At 35.6% G+C, this 16,805-nt stretch overlaps 2 protein-coding genes across 37 annotated transcripts in view; one reads left to right on the forward strand and one right to left on the reverse strand.

Moving 5' to 3' along the window:
* The window catches only part of ITFG1 (integrin alpha FG-GAP repeat containing 1), a 276,724-nt gene extending 264,081 nt beyond the window's left edge, over positions 1-12,643 (forward strand). For all 6 annotated transcript variants that reach the window (XM_081507946.1, XM_081507945.1, XM_081507947.1 and 3 more), the window contains 4 exons: positions 2,778-2,902; positions 3,465-3,547; positions 8,391-8,508; positions 11,256-12,643. In XM_081507946.1, the coding sequence (XP_081364072.1) occupies positions 2,778-2,902; positions 3,465-3,547; positions 8,391-8,508; positions 11,256-11,315 (386 nt within the window). In that variant the 3' untranslated portion in view covers positions 11,316-12,643. The remainder of the gene's footprint in view (positions 1-2,777; positions 2,903-3,464; positions 3,548-8,390; positions 8,509-11,255) is intronic.
* The window catches only part of LOC145513005 (uncharacterized), a 166,598-nt gene that overhangs the window by 138,626 nt on the left and 11,167 nt on the right, over positions 1-16,805 (reverse strand). Inside the window, exon 2 of one of the 31 annotated variants that reach the window (XM_081507953.1) lies at positions 2,832-2,891. The exons of the other annotated variants lie outside the window; for them this stretch is intronic. The gene's annotated coding sequence lies outside the window, so the exon portion shown is untranslated. Of the gene's footprint in view, positions 1-2,831; positions 2,892-16,805 lie in introns of those variants that run through there. 31 annotated transcript variants of the gene reach the window in all.

The raw sequence follows: 16,805 nt of genomic DNA on the forward strand, positions 1-16,805 counted from the left end.
ATACCAATGTATGCATAAAGCGAGCCTTAAAAGAAAAAGAGAAAAGTGAAAGTGATAGTCACTCAGATGTGTCCAACTCTTTGCAACCCCATGAGCTGTAGCCCACCAAACTCCTCTGTCCATGGGATTTCCCAGGCAAGAATACTGGAGTGGGTTGCCATGCCCTTCTCCAGGGGATCTTCCTTCCCCAGGGATCGAACCCAGGTCTCCTGCATGGTAGGCAGATTCTTTACCATCTGAGCCACAGGGAAGCCCAAAATAGAGAAAGGGGCAGAATAAATATATGAAGAAGTAATGGCTAAAACCATCCAAATATGATGAAAAACACTAATCTGCATACATGAGAAACTCAACAAACTCAAAGTAACTCAAAGAGTCAGCACTGAGACACATAAACTATCAAAAATAGAGACAAAAAGAGACTTCATAGCAGCAAGAAGGATGCAGTTAGTTACATGTAAAGGAGCCTCAACAAGATTAACAGCTAACTTCTCATCAGAAACCACAGAGGGCAGAAGGGGATGATACATTCAAAGTGCTAAAAGGGAAAAAAAAACAAAACAAAACTTTCAATCAAGAATTCTCTTGGATTGGCCAAAAAGTTCATTTGGGTTTTTCTGTAAAAGCAGAGAAACCCAAATGAACTTTTTGACCAACCCCATATATGTGCCAAAGCTATCCTTCAAAAATGAAGAATTTTAGATATACCTAGGTAAAAACAGAATTCATCACTAACAGACCGGTCTTCAAAAATACTAAAGGGAGCCCTTAAGCCTGACTGAGAGGAGAACTAGACAGTAACTTGAATCCACACAAATAAGTAAAAAGCACCTGTAAAACTATAGAGAAGTATAAAATATGGTTTATATATTTCTGTTAAATAATACCTCTTATTTCCTAGGTGATTTACAAAACAACTGCATAAAGTAGTTATAGATTTGTGTTGATGGGATGAATATATAAAAACATAATTTGTATAATAACAATAACACAAAAGGGTGGGAACTTTGGAGCAAAGTTGTTATGTGCTAGGTATTAAGTTATTTTGTTAATATGCTAGTTGCAGTCCCCAGGGTAACCACTAAGAAAACAGTTCAGAAAATATATAATAAAAAAAACTATAGAATTAAAATGCTATAATAGAAAACAATTAAAAGAAAGCAGCAATGGAAAAATAGAAGAATTAAAAAGATATACAGAAAACCAGTAGCAAATAGCAGGCAAAAGTCCTACCTTATCAGTAATTACATTGAATGTAAATGGAATAAATACTCCTATCAAAAGGCAGAGATTGGCAGAATGAATATTAAAATATGACTCAACTAGGTGCTACCTGCAAGAGAAACACTTTAGATTTAAAGATATAAATAAGTTGAAAGTTTTAAAAAATGGGATAAATTGTACCATGCAAAGAGTAACCAAAAGAGAGTTGAGTTTCTCTAGTTGCAGACTTGCCCCTTCTCACTGAAACTCGAGATAGCCCATGCACAGCAAAGACCCATTAAATAACCCATTTAAAAAATATATCTAGAAATGAAACAACACACTCCTAAAAACCCAGTGGATCAAAGAAGAAAACACAATAGATACTAGAAAATAGGTGAATGAAAAAAAAAAAACACAACATACCAAAATAAATGGGATGCAGCTAAAGCAGTTCTTAGAGGGAAATTTGTTATAAATACGTAGAACAGTCTCAAATCAGTAACCCAACCGTCTATTTCAAGAAACTATAAAAAGAACAGCAAATTAAGCCCAAAGCAAAGAGAAGACAGGATGTAATGAGAGAAAATATGTAGGGGATAGAAAATCAGAGTAAAACCAGTTGAACCAAAAGTTGGGTTTTTTAAAGAGTAACAAAATACATACCTTTAGCTAGACTGTTCAAGAAAAAGAGAAGACTCAAATTACTAAAATCAAGAATGAAAGAAGAGACAACTACAAACTTTGAGACCTAAAACTGCTAAGTCACCTCAGTCGTGTCCAACTCTGTGCAACCCCATAGACGGCAGCCCATCAGGCTCTGCCGTCCCTGGGATTCTCCAGGCAAGAACACTGGAGTGGGTTGCCAAAAGGAAGCTACAAAAATGGCCAATAAAGTACATGAAAAGAAAACAACATTAGTTATTAGGTAAATGCAAATGAAAGCCACAGTGATATACCACTTTATAACCACTAGAATGGCTGTGATCAGAAAGATAGAGAAAGCGTTGATAAGAGTATGGAAAACTTGGAACCCTCATATATTACTTTTGGAACTGTGGAATGATACAGCCATTTTGGAAAACATAAGTTGACACCAAAGCTTGTATGTGAATGTTCACAGCAGCCTCATTCATCAAGAGCACACACTGCATGATTGCATTTATATGAATCTCCAGGACAGGCAAATCTATTGATATAAAAAAAGTAGATTAATGGTTACCTGCATCTGGAAGGGCAGGGGTTAGAAACAGGAATAACTGCTAATGGGTATGGAGTTTCTTTTTTGGGTGATGAAAATGTTATAAAATTTGATTGAAGATACTCAGAACCACTCAACTGTATACTTTAAATGAGTGATGTTTATGAAGTGTGAATTATTTCTCAGTAAAGCTGTTATCTTTAAAAAGTGAATTATTAATATTTATTATGAACCAGGCATTTCATTTCATATTTTTATCCTTAAAGATAAGTTCTAGAAACCTAAATTTTTAACATTTTATAATTTTAATATTTGATAAGAACAGTGTCTCCAAAGATGTATTGTTCTTTTTTCTTTTTAAAAATAAATTTAGCTGGACAGCTTAGCCAGTCAGCACATTTAGCTCTCCAACTGCCATATAACGTACTTGGCTTAGGTCGAAGTGCCAATTTTCTTGATCATCTTTATGTTGGTATTCCACGTCCATCTGGAGAAAAGGTGAGTAAAAATTTACAAGTAATCTGTTTTTTAATATTTACTATTCAAATATTTGAATTTAAATATTTTCATTTCCTTTAAAGAATTTTAAAAATTCGCTGGTACTGATCTAAGCTTATCTTACATACAGAACATTATATTTTGAAAATATACCTTTAGACTTCCTACCCCTTTTCTTCCCTGCTTTTTCTCATCATTTTCACCATCTAACATACCAAATATTTTTATTTTGATTACTGTCAGACTTCACCTCAACTTGAATTTTTGTTCCAAAGCAGCATTTGTACTTAACACTTTGAACAGTGCCTGCTACATAAGAGTGTTCAATAAATACTTGTTGAATTAATGTATCCATAAGACAGAAATATAATCGTTTCCTGAAAAGATGAAGAAATTTTTGCAAATAGGAGCCCTATTTGGAACCTTATATATATAAATTAAGTTTAATCCATAGGTAGGATTTCAATTTATCAAAGAATACTTAAGCTTTTTCCTTATTTAGAATAATCATGTTTTTAAAGTATACTGAATGTTAAATGTTCTTAAATGTTTTTTTTTCTAGTCTGTACGAAAACAAGAATGGACTGCAATCATTCCAAATTCTCAGCTAATTGTCATTCCATATCCTCCCAATGTTCCTCGAAGGTAATGTCCTTGCTTGAATTGAATTTGGTAAAAATACTGTCAACTCGGAATCATAGATACATCTTTTTAAAGCTCTTATTTCTGTTGTGTTCCTATGAGTGTCATCACTTAGTTTGCTTACAGCAAACTTTAAATGGCTAAACATATCTACACATAAGATCCCTGACATTTTCCATGAAGAACAGATTAAACCTTATTAGAAAAACAGCAGGTTAACTAGGGATTTATACATGTTCTGATTAAATAAGCTGGTCTTCAGTTATTAAATAAGCTGGTCTGATGCGAAAAGCTGACTCATTTGAAAAGACCCTGATACTGGGAAACATTGAAGGCGGGAGAAGGGGGTGACAGATGGCATCACAGACTCAATGGGCATGAGTTTGAGTAAATTCCGGGAGTTGGTGATGGACAGGGAGGCCTGGCGTGCTGCAGTCCATGGGGTCTGCAAAGAGTTGGACACGACTGAGCGACTGAACTGAACTGAACTCAGTTTACTGGCCATAAATTCTAACATTTTAGGCTGCTGAACTTCACAAGCAATGATCTTTTTAGCAAATGCTTTGAGAAGTGGTTTATGTCCCACAGTGGTTAGGCAGAAATTTTGAAGTTCAACACACCCAGGCAAGAAACTCAAATCGGCTGCTGCTGCTGCTAAGTCGCTTCAGTCGTGTCCGACTCTGTGCGACCCCATAGATGGCAGCCACCAGGCTCTGCCGTCCCTGGGATTCTCCAGGCAAGAACACTGGAGTGGGTTGCCATTTCCTTCCCCAATGCATGCAAGTGAAAAGTGAAAGTGAAGTCGCTCAGTCATGTCTGACTCTTAGCGACCCCATGGACTGCAGCCTACCAGGCTCCTCCAGCCATGGGATTTTCCAGGCAAGAGTACTGAAACAGGAAGCTAGTCCTTGTTGTCTCTGAAGGACTGTACAGTCCATGGAATTCTCCAGTCCAGAATACTTGAGTGGGTAGCCTTTCCTTCTCCAGGGAATCTTTCCAACCCAGGGACCGAACCCAGGTCTCCCTCATTGCAGGCAGATTCTTTACCAGCTGAGCCACAAGGGAAGCCCTTCTGCACGGTAGAATGGGAGGTAAAATACCTGCCTTACAAGGATAAGGATGAAATGTGCTTAACACAGAACCCAGCATATATTGTTTTCAGTGAATGATAGGTATTTCCAGCCTTACTAGCAAAACACGTTCCTTTCATAACGTAGCATTTAATTCTTAATCTTTATCTGTTCATTTTTCTTTAAATTATTAGGTTGATTCCATTATTTCAAAAAGTAGGTGATGAAGGTATTCATTAAGGTTTAAATTTCATTAGGAAAAATACAATTTGTTCTTAAGGCTATTCTGATGTCAATATGAAAAAATAACCTATGAGTATATAACTAGTGGCTTATTATATTTCTCCTCAAAATACAGGCTACACTGTTTTCTTCTTCCAGTTTTATTGAGATACAATTGACATACAGCACTATGTAAGTTTAAGGTATACAGCATTATGATTTGACTTAGTTACATCATGAAATGATTATCACAATAAGTTTAATGAACATCCATTATCTCACATAGGTAGAAAGTTACATAAACAGAAAAAATATTTTTCTTGTGATAAGAACTCTTAGGATTTACTCTCTTAACAAATTTCATATATAACATGTGGCAGAGTTAATTTCTATTTATTGTGTTGTACATTACATTCCTAGTATTTATCTTATAACTGGAAGTCTGTAACGTTTGACTGCCTTCATCCAATTCCCTCCCCTCACACCTCCCATCCCTGGTAACCACAAATCTGAGCTTTTTCTATGATTTTTTTAAAAATAATAAATAGTGTTGTAGTGACCTACAACACTGTGTTAGTTCCTGTTATACAGTATGTTGTTGTTGTTCAGTCACTAAGTCATGTCTGACTCTTTGTGACCCCATGGACTGCAGCATGCCAGGCTTCCCTGTCTTTTACCATCCCCCGGAGTTTGCTCAGACTCATGTCCATTTGGGATTCCCTGGTGGCTCAGACAGTAAAGCCTCTGCCTGCAATGCCAGAGACCTGGGTTCACTCCCTGGGTCAGAAAGATCCCCTGGAGAAGGAAATGGCAACCCACTCCAGTACTCTTGCCTGGAAAATTCCATGGACTGAGGAGCCTGGTAGGCTACAGTCCATGGGGTCGCAAAGAGTCGGACACGACTGAGTGATTACTCAAAGCTTAAAGGTCTTGTCCATTGAGTCAGTGATGCCGTCCAACCATCTCATCCTCTGTCTCCCTCTTCTCCTGCCCTCAATGTTTCCCAACATCAGAGTCTTTTCCAGTGAACTGGCTCTTCATGTCAGGTGGCCAAAAGTATTGGAGCTTCAGCTTCAGCATCAATCCTTCCAATGAATGTTCAGGGTTCACTTCCTTTAGGATTGACTGGTTTGATCTCCTTGCTGTGCAAGGGACCCTCAAGAAGCTTCTCCAGCACCACAGTTTGAAAGCATCAATTCTTCCACACTCAGAATACAGAATACACAATACAGTGATTCGATGTTTCTGTACATTTCAAAATGATCACCACAGTCAAGTCTGATTACAGTGTGTCATCAAAGACATTACATAATCATTGACTATATTCCCCACTCTGTACATTTCATATCCATGACTCATTTACATTGCAGCTGGAAGTTTGTACCTCTCAGTCAACCTCACTCATTTCTCTCCTTCCCTCTACCCTCCCTCTCCCCTCTGGCAAACACTTGTTTATTCTCTGTAACTCTGTTTTGTTATATTTGTTCATTTGTCTTTTATTTTTTAAATTCCACATATAAATGAAATCATACAGTATTTGTCTTTCTCTGTCTTAGCGTAATACCCTCTAGGTCCATCCATGTTGTCACAAATGGCAAGATTTCATTCTATTTTATGGCTAAGTAATACTCCATTGTGTGTGTGTGTGTGTGTGTGTGTGTGTAAAGAGACTGAGGACTCAAGTTCTTCTTTATCTCTTCCTCTATTGATGGGTACTTAGGTTGCTTTCACTGTCTTGACTATTATATATAATGCCACAGTGAACACAGGCTTGCATGTATTTTTTCTAATTAATGTTTTCATTTTCTTTGGATAAATACCCAGGAGTGGAACCAAACTACTTAAGAAAACAACTCTATTACAGCATTATGTTTGAAATAAGATAACATCAATAAAGCCAGTTACAGTCTGAGTTCAGATCTTTTTAATGAGTCTATTAAAATTTTGAAATTCATAACAATGAATCTGCACAAAAAAACTATGAATTATAGTACTTCTATATCATGTAATATCATGACATAGAACAATCTCTTAAAAAGAGTGGTAAAATAAAAGACAATAAAAGGAAAATGCACTTAGATTATGTATAATAAGCAATGATTTGTGATTTTAGAAGATATCTATGCATATACGTTTATATAGATATAGGTGTAAATATATAAGAAACTGAGAAGAATGACTGCTTCTGAGTAAGAAACTGAGTATTGGCCTTTTGTTTAGTTTTTTTTTTTTTAACCAAAATTCCTTTATTCATTTTTAATCTATTTTTAAATTAGAACCACCAAAAAAATCTCATGAAAGGACTTTTTCTTAAATATGAAGTAAGGTACTGAGAATAGCTAATCTCAACTAATTAACAGTATTTAAGGTTTTCTTCCTCTGAGTTCTGGGAAATTCTGTTATAGCCTTTCTTCCATAAGCTCAACATTTTTCATGTTTCTCTTGCTCTTTCTGAAAAACAAATGTTCTTTTCAAATTTATGTACATAATAAAAACCAAATTGATTTTAGCTTGAGGTATTCTTTGAGATTTATTGACTAGAGGCTAACTTATGGATCAGTAAATTTTAATTATCCCCAAATAAGTCAATCACTGCTTGCAATTTATCAGAATAATTCTTACCTTTATTAAAATTTAAAATGAAAATATATCCATTATCTATTTTCAGAAAAAAAAAACGTTCTTTACATATAACCAACCACTTGCACTGTTGCTGATAGACTTCAGTTTTAGGTTTTTCACAGTTTTCAAGGGTTTCAAGGGTTTTGAGGGTTTTATGTGGACTGTTTAAGAAGAAAGAGCTAGTTATATTATTTATGCTAATGTTTGTATATTGCCATTGAAGGACTAAAATCATTTTGTAAGAAGTCTCACAGTGCCATTGTAATATTGTAAACCTTCCAACATGACACTTTGCACAAGTACCTATCTACACCTGCTTGGACATACGGTTATTTTACACAGTCATAATAAACAGTGAATAGGGGTCAAAAAATAAGATACAGAAATCTTATCAAAATCATGTGACAATTTAGCCTTAAAGTTCAAGGTTTCAAATTCAGCAAGTCAAACAAGACATAAAAACAATGTCTAAAGTTGCCCAGCGTACCCTTAATAAGTTTGTGGTGGTGGTGGTGGTGGTTGTTCAGTCACTACGTCATGTCCAACTCTTTGCAACTCCATGAACTGTATGCAGCACGCCAGGCTTCCCTGTCCTTCACTGTCTCCTGGAGTTTGCTCAAGAATAATTCTCACAGGAGCAAGGAAAAGTATCAAAGCATCTCAATCAGAAATTCTTTTCTGTTTCATTTCTCAGAGTAAAATCTGAATTCTGCTGGTTTGTCAGTATTCTTAACCCTATATAATTTTAATTGCTTTTGTTTTACCTGTAATGAATTAGATATAGGTGGAAGAATCAATGAATGACTGAACTGATTATTAATTAATAAGAACTTTTGCTTTTTGACAATAAAACTTTGGTTTTTTAACACAATAGAATTTTGTTATTTTTAAGTTAAAATGTGTAATTTTAATTCTTCTCTTTTCATCTATAGCTGGAGTGCCAAACTGTATCTTACACCAAGTAACATTGTTCTGCTCACTGCCATAGCTCTCATTGGTGTCTGTGTTTTCATCTTGGCAATAATTGGCATTTTGCATTGGCAGGAAAAGGTTTGTTCACTTAAATGAAACTTTGATTAATTTATAATAGTTATATGTTGCTTTTTTAACATTTTTTAAATTAAAAAACTGTATCTTCAACTTTTTCACGTGACTAACATTTTCTGATTTTTCAAGTTATGTCCATATATCTTACTGATGATAATTTCTTTCATCTCCATAAGTTACTAATGTCTCAGTAATTCCTACAAATCAAAGAAAACTATGTATTTTAAAATTTTGATACTACACAAAAGTAATAAAGTGAATACCCTCAAATCAACAGGTTTATCAAAAAGCTTAATTAGAAATAATTTCATAATGGCCTTAAAAATAATAATCATTTCTTAAATGAGCCTGTGTTCATTATTTACTGTTAATAATAAAGCCACGGACTTTTTTTCCTGGGAATAATAGCTATCTCTTTATAAAAAATTAGAGCAGAGAGAGTTTAGGTGGGAAGTAACAAAGTGATAAACAGCCTTTCCATCTATTAATAGCAGGTATTCTTTGCATTAAACAAGACTGATTTCTGTTCTATAGTTCAGTTCAATTCAGTCGGTCAGTCATGTCCGACTCTTTGCGACCCCATGAATCGCAGCACGCCAGGCCTCCCTGTCCATCACCAACTCCCGGAGTCTACCCAAACCCATGTCCATCGAGTCGGTGATGTTCTATAGTATACACCATAAATAATAATTAAAAACACAACTCCAAAAGTATAGTTTTATATAATATTAATGAGGAGAAACAAAAGGCTTTCACATAAATTTATTAGTAGTTTAGATATAAAGTGAAAAAGCTAATTTCTATTTGTATATGAATATATATTCATTACACAACTTGGAGGTTCCAAAAACGTTCTCCAAAAAGGGCTTCTTTGGCACAAAAATGTCTTCCTTTTTTGCACCTATTCCCTTTAGATTGTGATGCTCTTAATGATCATTTTTTAATTAAAACTACCATCTGTTTTATGTTACCAGTTTTAACTATGAAGAGAATATATTAATTGTTCTAATAAATGTTCATAGGTTTGTCTGTCAAAAAAATCACTCCTTCCATATAAAAAATGATAACAAAGTTACATATTCAGTTGATTTTTAAACTGCAACTAAAGATCATGGCAGAAACCAACACAACATTGTAAAGCAATTATCCTCCAATTAAAAATAAATGAATATTTAAAAAAGAAGAGGTAAGATCAGAGGTGACCCTATTTACTTTCATCTGAAGTTTCAGAACATAGTATGAAATATTATATAGCTCTAGACCTATGAAGGAAAAGAAATTAATTTTATTCATTTTACAATATGTTTGATTACAGTATAAACAGACTCACAATGATGATACACTGGCTAAAAATTGAAGTTTTAAATACAAGGATGGATCGAAATACATATTTGTAAACTGCCTCTTCCTGTGATACTGTGGTTCTTCTTTCCCTTGGACCACTTCCAAGGCTGTTTTTTCTGCCACAGTGTCTGCCCTAGGCCCTCTTCTTTATACACATTCCCCGGCCACTTTAGTTTTATCTAAAATCATGGCATGAGCTGTCACCTCAGATATGCCCAGCCTTCATCTCTCTCTAAAGCTCCCTCCTTCCAACTGACGCCATGACACTTCTACCCAGATCAGTTACAAGCAACTTAAAACCAGTTTCTTTCTTACTCACTACAGGATTTACCAGTTGCCCTCCTATATGTGCCTTCATACAATCTCTGAAGCTGACTCCACTTCTGAATTCCTTACATCAGTACTTTAATTTAGTTCAACTCCTTGTTATATCCTCCCTGTCCTCCCAAATTCCATTCTCTCCCCTCCACTCCATTTATCACATTGCTGCCAGATTACTCATCTTTTAGTCTTAATTATTGTCACTCCTCTGCTCAAAAACCTTTGGTGACTACCCCCTGCCTAAAATGTATAACCCCATTAGCCTAGTTCATGGTGCAGTCTTCCTTTTGACTCCACCAAACACTTTTCCAACCTTTCTCTTACCAGTTGCCTCCATATATCCCATGCTCCTGCCAGACTTCCCAGGATTGTTCCTGCTCTTCCCCCATCTTATAGTGAATGTCCCTCTTAATTTCCATAAATGCTGTCTTTCAAAGCTTTCCCTTTCATCATGCCACCCAAAAATAGTCTCTCAGAATTTTGGTAACATTTTTCAGCTTTTATCCTGAAATAGAGTTATTTAGTATGTTTTTCATTCTAGGCTTTAATAAGTTCCATGAGAGCAAGGTACAAAACTGAGTTTTCTAATCCCTCAAAATTCCAAGCGCATGGGACTTAACCTAGTGGTCCAGTAATTAAGAATCCAGTCTTCCACTGCAGGGGGCACAGTTTCCATCCCTGGTCAAGGAACCAACATCCCAATGCAAAATCAATAGGTTAACCCCAAAATAATTAATGTACTTTAATATAATTAGATTCAGCAGTATTAAGAATGGGAAAAATGTAATAGTTGATTCCATTCTTACAAAATCTAATGTTTACTCCTACTTTCAAATAAATAATATATAACAAACTAAGCTTTTAAGGAACATTTCGTGTTGGTTTTTTAAATTCAATTTAAGAGATCATTAATTATAGAATAGCTACTGTAAACTATAAAAATATTTCATAAGATAATTGCATAATAAAATCACACTTTTACCTACTAATTGCTGAGGGCTTTTTTAATTAACCACTTCATATTTCAGAAAGTCTTTGTTTGACATTTTCTTATCATTTATAACCAGTCTAAAATTCTTTTTCAGAAAGCAGATGATAGAGAAAAACGACAAGAAGCTCATCGATTTCATTTTGATGCTATGTGACTTGCCTTTAATATTGCATAATGGGACAGCTATTCACTTGATTAACTGAAATGCTAAACTTGGCTTATAGAAGAAAATAGGAGATTTTGAATATTACTTATAAATGATACATCCCTTGGTAATTATTGGAAAATGTTCAAATAAATATGGTCTGAATGTGTTACAAGGTCTTTTTTAAAGTACTTTGTATACAATAGTTTGGGTTCTCTTTTCAGTTGTGCTGTACATTTTTTTCCCTTTGTGAAATGTGTTGCATGTACTCAGGTGTTTATGTATTTATAATCTTATTAGAATAATGATGATGGAAAAAGACATGTAAATAAAAATTATTTAAATGAGCAAGGTTTTTTGTGTTCCACTTGAATCAATCTTGCTTCTTAGTCTAACAATGCAAATTATACTTCTGTGACTGTATCATAGGTAAAGTTCTTAACCATTCACCCTCATGATAGCAGGTGAGGGAGGGGTCTTTCACTGATGTCATACAATATAGTGATTGGGTACTCTGGCTTTGGAACCACAGACTTGCCTTAAACTCTTGGTTACACCATTTACAAGCTGTTTGTTGAACTTGGCTAACTGCTTAAGCCTCAGTCTTCTTGTTTATAAACAGAGCTAATACTATTACACAGTTGAGTTATAATATACATTAAGTGGGATAATGTATACAAAGTACACAGCTTGGTGCCTAGCACAGAGTGAGGTTTCAATAGGTGGTAGTTGTCGTTACAGTTATTCTTAAATCATTTTTTACAGACTTCTGCAACTAATTATCAAAATATATAGACTTCATAGGATTTTCTTTTCAGGCATGTGGAAATCATAGTCTTAGGAAAGCCTAAACTCTTCATGGTTGACACCCTATATAAAGGTTTACTACTTTCTTATATTAACTGAAAATTATAATACCCTTCAAGAATTAATGTACCCCAATAATTTTCATTTGAACACAGATCCTTATCACATGGTAGTGAAAAGCATTTGATTTCTTGAAACATCTGGGAGTGCAAATCTTCAATCATATTTCTATTCTCAAACGCTTGTAAGAGTCTGTAATTTACATTCAGACTTCAATGCAAATTTTTGTGAACTTCATCAGAAAGTTACATCTAAGTTTATATGATAATGCTAATAACTTCCTAACATGCAAATGAACATATGATGGATATAAAACATAAAAACATTTTGGAAACAATTTTGTTCTTCGTGTTATTTTTTTTTCTTACAGTTCACTGAGAATGGCATGTGTACAAGTGGTTTACTTTATGTACCTAAGCATGTCTTTATGTACCTAAGTCATCTTAATAAATATTCTGTATTGAAACAAAGTATTTTGGGGAATGTGTAAATAATTACTTTGGCCCATGATAAGCCTTAGAGGTTATGAGGTCCAAATCACAGATTTGGACAGAAGTAACGTGCCTAACTGGGCTAGACAGGCATCTCCCAACTATAATACCCAGTTAAATTCACTAAATTTAAATTCATCAGCCTACAACACTATGCCAGGCTCTGTTTTACACTGACCTTAAAGACAGGTAGGTTTAGTATCTATCATCTGATACAGCATGAGTTTTAAAACTCGTTGTAGTCAGAGTCTATGAAGAACAATGTTACAGGCAAATGAAATGTTAATGACAAAAATACAATCAGTGACTTTATGTTTCTGTATATTGATACTAACCTTCAATGCAACATCAATGTCACTCATTAAGGGACAGCAAGTAAATGTGTCACAATGTTCAGAATCAAATACAGCTGACCCTTGAGCAAAATGGGTTTGAACTGCACAAGTCCTCTTAACAGTGGGTTTTTCAGTACTTATGTACTACAGTAGTACACAGTTGGTTGAATCTGCAGATGCATAATCTCAGATACGGAAATCCAACAAGAAAGTTATACTCGGATATTTGCGTAGAAGGTCAGCACATGCACTGTTGAAGAGTGTAGTGGAAAGAGCACAAGATTCTGAGGTCAAACTAATCAGGATTCAGAGCCTAACTCCCATTTTGTGACTTTTAGCTAGTCACTTTACCTCTTCGAGCTCTGGCTTCTTCCTCTATAAAACAAGGATATTGAGTGATACCTACCCTAAAAAACTATTTTTAATTTTAAGTAGCAATATGTGCACAGAAGATACTTGACAAGTGCTGGTTCTTTTCTTCTCTCCCACTTCCCATTGCAGAGACAAACAATAACTTAACATTTTGACTCTCTTCCACTGACCTGTACTACTTATATAATCCTCCTCCTTTGGGGAACTAGGAGTAATCAAGACTTAATAACCATTTGAAGATAACAATCACATGCAAATTTTTTTTTTACTGTGCTTCAGTTTACTGCATTTCACAAATATTTTGTTGTTTGAAAAATTGAATGTTTGTGGCAACCCTGCATTGAGTAGGTTTATTGGTGCCATTTTCCAGCAGCATTTGCTCACTTGACGTCTCTGTGTCACATTTTGGTAATTCTTGCAATATCGCAAATTTTTTAATTATTGTTTGTTATAGTGACTTGTGATCAGTGATTTTTTTTACATTACTATTATAACTTGGGTGGTTTTTTTTTTTTTTTGTATTCTTAAGGTATGTACATTGTCTTTTTCTTTTTTTGCTTTTTTTTTTTTTTTATTTTTGCCGCACCATGGGGTATGTGGGATCTTAGTTCCCTGACCAGGGGTCCAGCCCTCATCCCCTGCATTAGAAACACGGAGTCTTAACCACAGGGAAGTCCCTAGGATGTACAGTGTCTTTAAAAAGACATAACGCTATTACATAATGCTATACTGTATAGCCTACAATATAGTGTAAACAATGAGAAACCAAAGACGTTCATGAGACTTGCTTTACCATGATATTCTCTTTATTGGGGTGGTCTGGAACCAAACCCATAATATCTCCAAGACATACCTATACTTGCAAATACAATAAATACATTGTTGTTAACACACCATTTATCTGGACTAACCCTTTATATTTCTCCATCTACCAGCCAATACTATTTATTTTCAGAAACTTAATCCTCAAAATAGTTTCTCCAAGAAGGCCTCAGGATTAAAGGTAATAACTTATGAACATATTTTTTATACTCTTCCTACTCTTGATAAGGTAGGAAGCTATTACAACTAGATATATCTAGAGATTCACCCTCAGATTAAGTATCCATAAATCTGTGACGTGCATCTCCACTAAAGACAGTGGTTACTAAACTATCAAATGTAAAAATGAATTGGCATCAAAGATACAGCCTTTTCAAGCAGAGAAATCCTATAGCAAAATGTTTCAAGATAGAGGAAAAATAAAATCACTAAGGATACTAGATTAAGTTATTTTAGAAAAACTAAAAATAACTTTACATATTACTAAAAATAACATCACCAAGGTAAATTAAGACAGATTTATACAAAGGTCCAGTGAATTCTTATAGTAATTGCAAAATAATGAGTTTTATTCCATGTTTCAAATTTTTTTTCCTTTTGTTCTTCAGAAGATCTCTAAGAAAGGATAAAAGTCTGGAAATATTAATTTTTACAAATAGCTAGGACTGACTACTTAAAACTCAAAAACTTGAAATGTGTCCAAGAGACCCTGATTACTGAGGCTTAAGTTATGATTGTTGTTCAGTTGCTAAGTCCTGTCCGACTCTTTCTGACCTCATGGACTGCAGCATGCCAGGCTCCCCTGTCCCCTACTATCTCTTGGAGACTGCTCAAATTCATGTGCATTGAGTCAGTGATGCTATCGAGCCATCTCATCTTCTGCCACCCCCTTCTCCTTTTGCCTTCAATCTTTTCCAGCAGCAGGGTTTTTTCTGAGTCGGCTCTTCGCATTGGTGGCCAAAATATTGGAGCTTCAGCATCAGCCCTTCCAATGAATATTCAGGGTTAACTTCCTTTAGGATTCACTGGTTTGATCTCTTGCAGTTCAAGGGACTCTCAAGAGACTTCTCCAGCACCACAATTGGAAAGCATCGATTCTTTGGCGCTCAGCTTTCTTTATGGTCCAACTCTCATATCCATATATAACTACTGGAAAAACCATAGGTTTGACTCTACAGACTGTAAGCAAAGTAATGTCTCTGCTTTTTAATACGTGGTCTAGATTTGTCACAGCTTTCCTTCTAAGGAGCAAATATCTTCTAATTTCATGGCTATCATCACCATCTGCAGTTTTTCTGCAGCCTAGGAAGATAAAATCTACCATTACTTCCACTTTTTTCCCCATCTATTTGCCATGAAGTGATGGGACCGGATGCCATGATCTTAGTTTTTTGAATGTTGAGTTTTAAGCCAGCTTTTTCACTCTCCTCTCTCACCCTCATCAAGAGGCTCTTTAGTTCCTCTTCACTTTCTGCCATTAGAGTGGTATCATCTGCATATCTGAGGTTGTTGATTATCTCCCAGCAGTCTTGATTCCAGCTTGTGATTCACCCAGCCTGGCATTTTGCATAATATACTCTGCATAGAAGTTAAATAAGCAGGGTGACAATATACAGTACTCCTTTCCTAATTTGGAACCAGTCAGTTGTTCTATGTCCAGTTCTAACTGTTGATTCTTGACTCACATACAGATTTCTCAGGAGACAGGTAAGGTGGTCTGGTATTCCCATCTCTTGAAGAATTTTCCACACTTTGTTGTGATCCACACAGCCAAAGACTTTCACATGATCAATGAAGTGAAGTAGATGTTTTTCTGGAATTCTCTTGCTTTCTCTATGATGCAATGAATGTTAGCAATTTGATCTCTGTGCCTCTGCCTCTTAAAAGCCAGTTTGCACACCTGGAAGTTATCTCGGTTCTTGAACTGCTGAAGCCTAGCTTGAAGGATTTTGAGCATAACCTTGCTAGCATGTGAAATGAGAGCATGTACACTAGTTTGAACATTCTTCGGCACTGCCCTTCTTTGGGATTGGAATAAAAACTGACCTTTTCCAATCCTATGGCCAGTGTTGATTTTTCAAAATATGCTGACATATTGAGTGTAGTACTTTAACAGGATCATCTTTTAGGGTTTTAAATAGGATTTTAAATAAGCTAGGATACTTAGGGGTAACTCCTTAGTATAATAGTGAACTAAAGAGCTTCCCTGGCAGGTCTATGGTAGAGAATCTGCCTACCAATGCAGGGGATATGTGTTCAGTCCCTGGTCAGGGAAGATCCCACATGCTGCAGAGCAGCTAAGCCTGTGGGCCACAACTATTGAGCCTTGCACTACAGCCAAGGAGCCACAATTACTGATACCAACATGCTCTGGGGCCATGCTTCCCAATGAGAAGCCTAAGCACTGCAACTAGAGATTAGCCCCTACTCACCGCAACTAGAGAAAAGCCTGAGCAGAAATGAAGACCTAGCACAGTCAAAAATAAATAGTGAAAGTTAACCAGCCCTTGTGAGGACTTGCAGCCTACTGTGCATCACCTAGCGAGTTATTTTAAAAGACTAATAAAACATAATAGATTAGGAGTGCTCTTCGTCAACACCTGCACCAGAAA

Source organism: Giraffa tippelskirchi, chromosome 7, assembly GCF_054371585.1.
Source record: "Giraffa tippelskirchi isolate mGirTip1 chromosome 7, T2T-mGirTip1v1.2.pri, whole genome shotgun sequence".
In the NCBI taxonomy this organism is placed as follows: domain Eukaryota; kingdom Metazoa; phylum Chordata; class Mammalia; order Artiodactyla; family Giraffidae; genus Giraffa; species Giraffa tippelskirchi.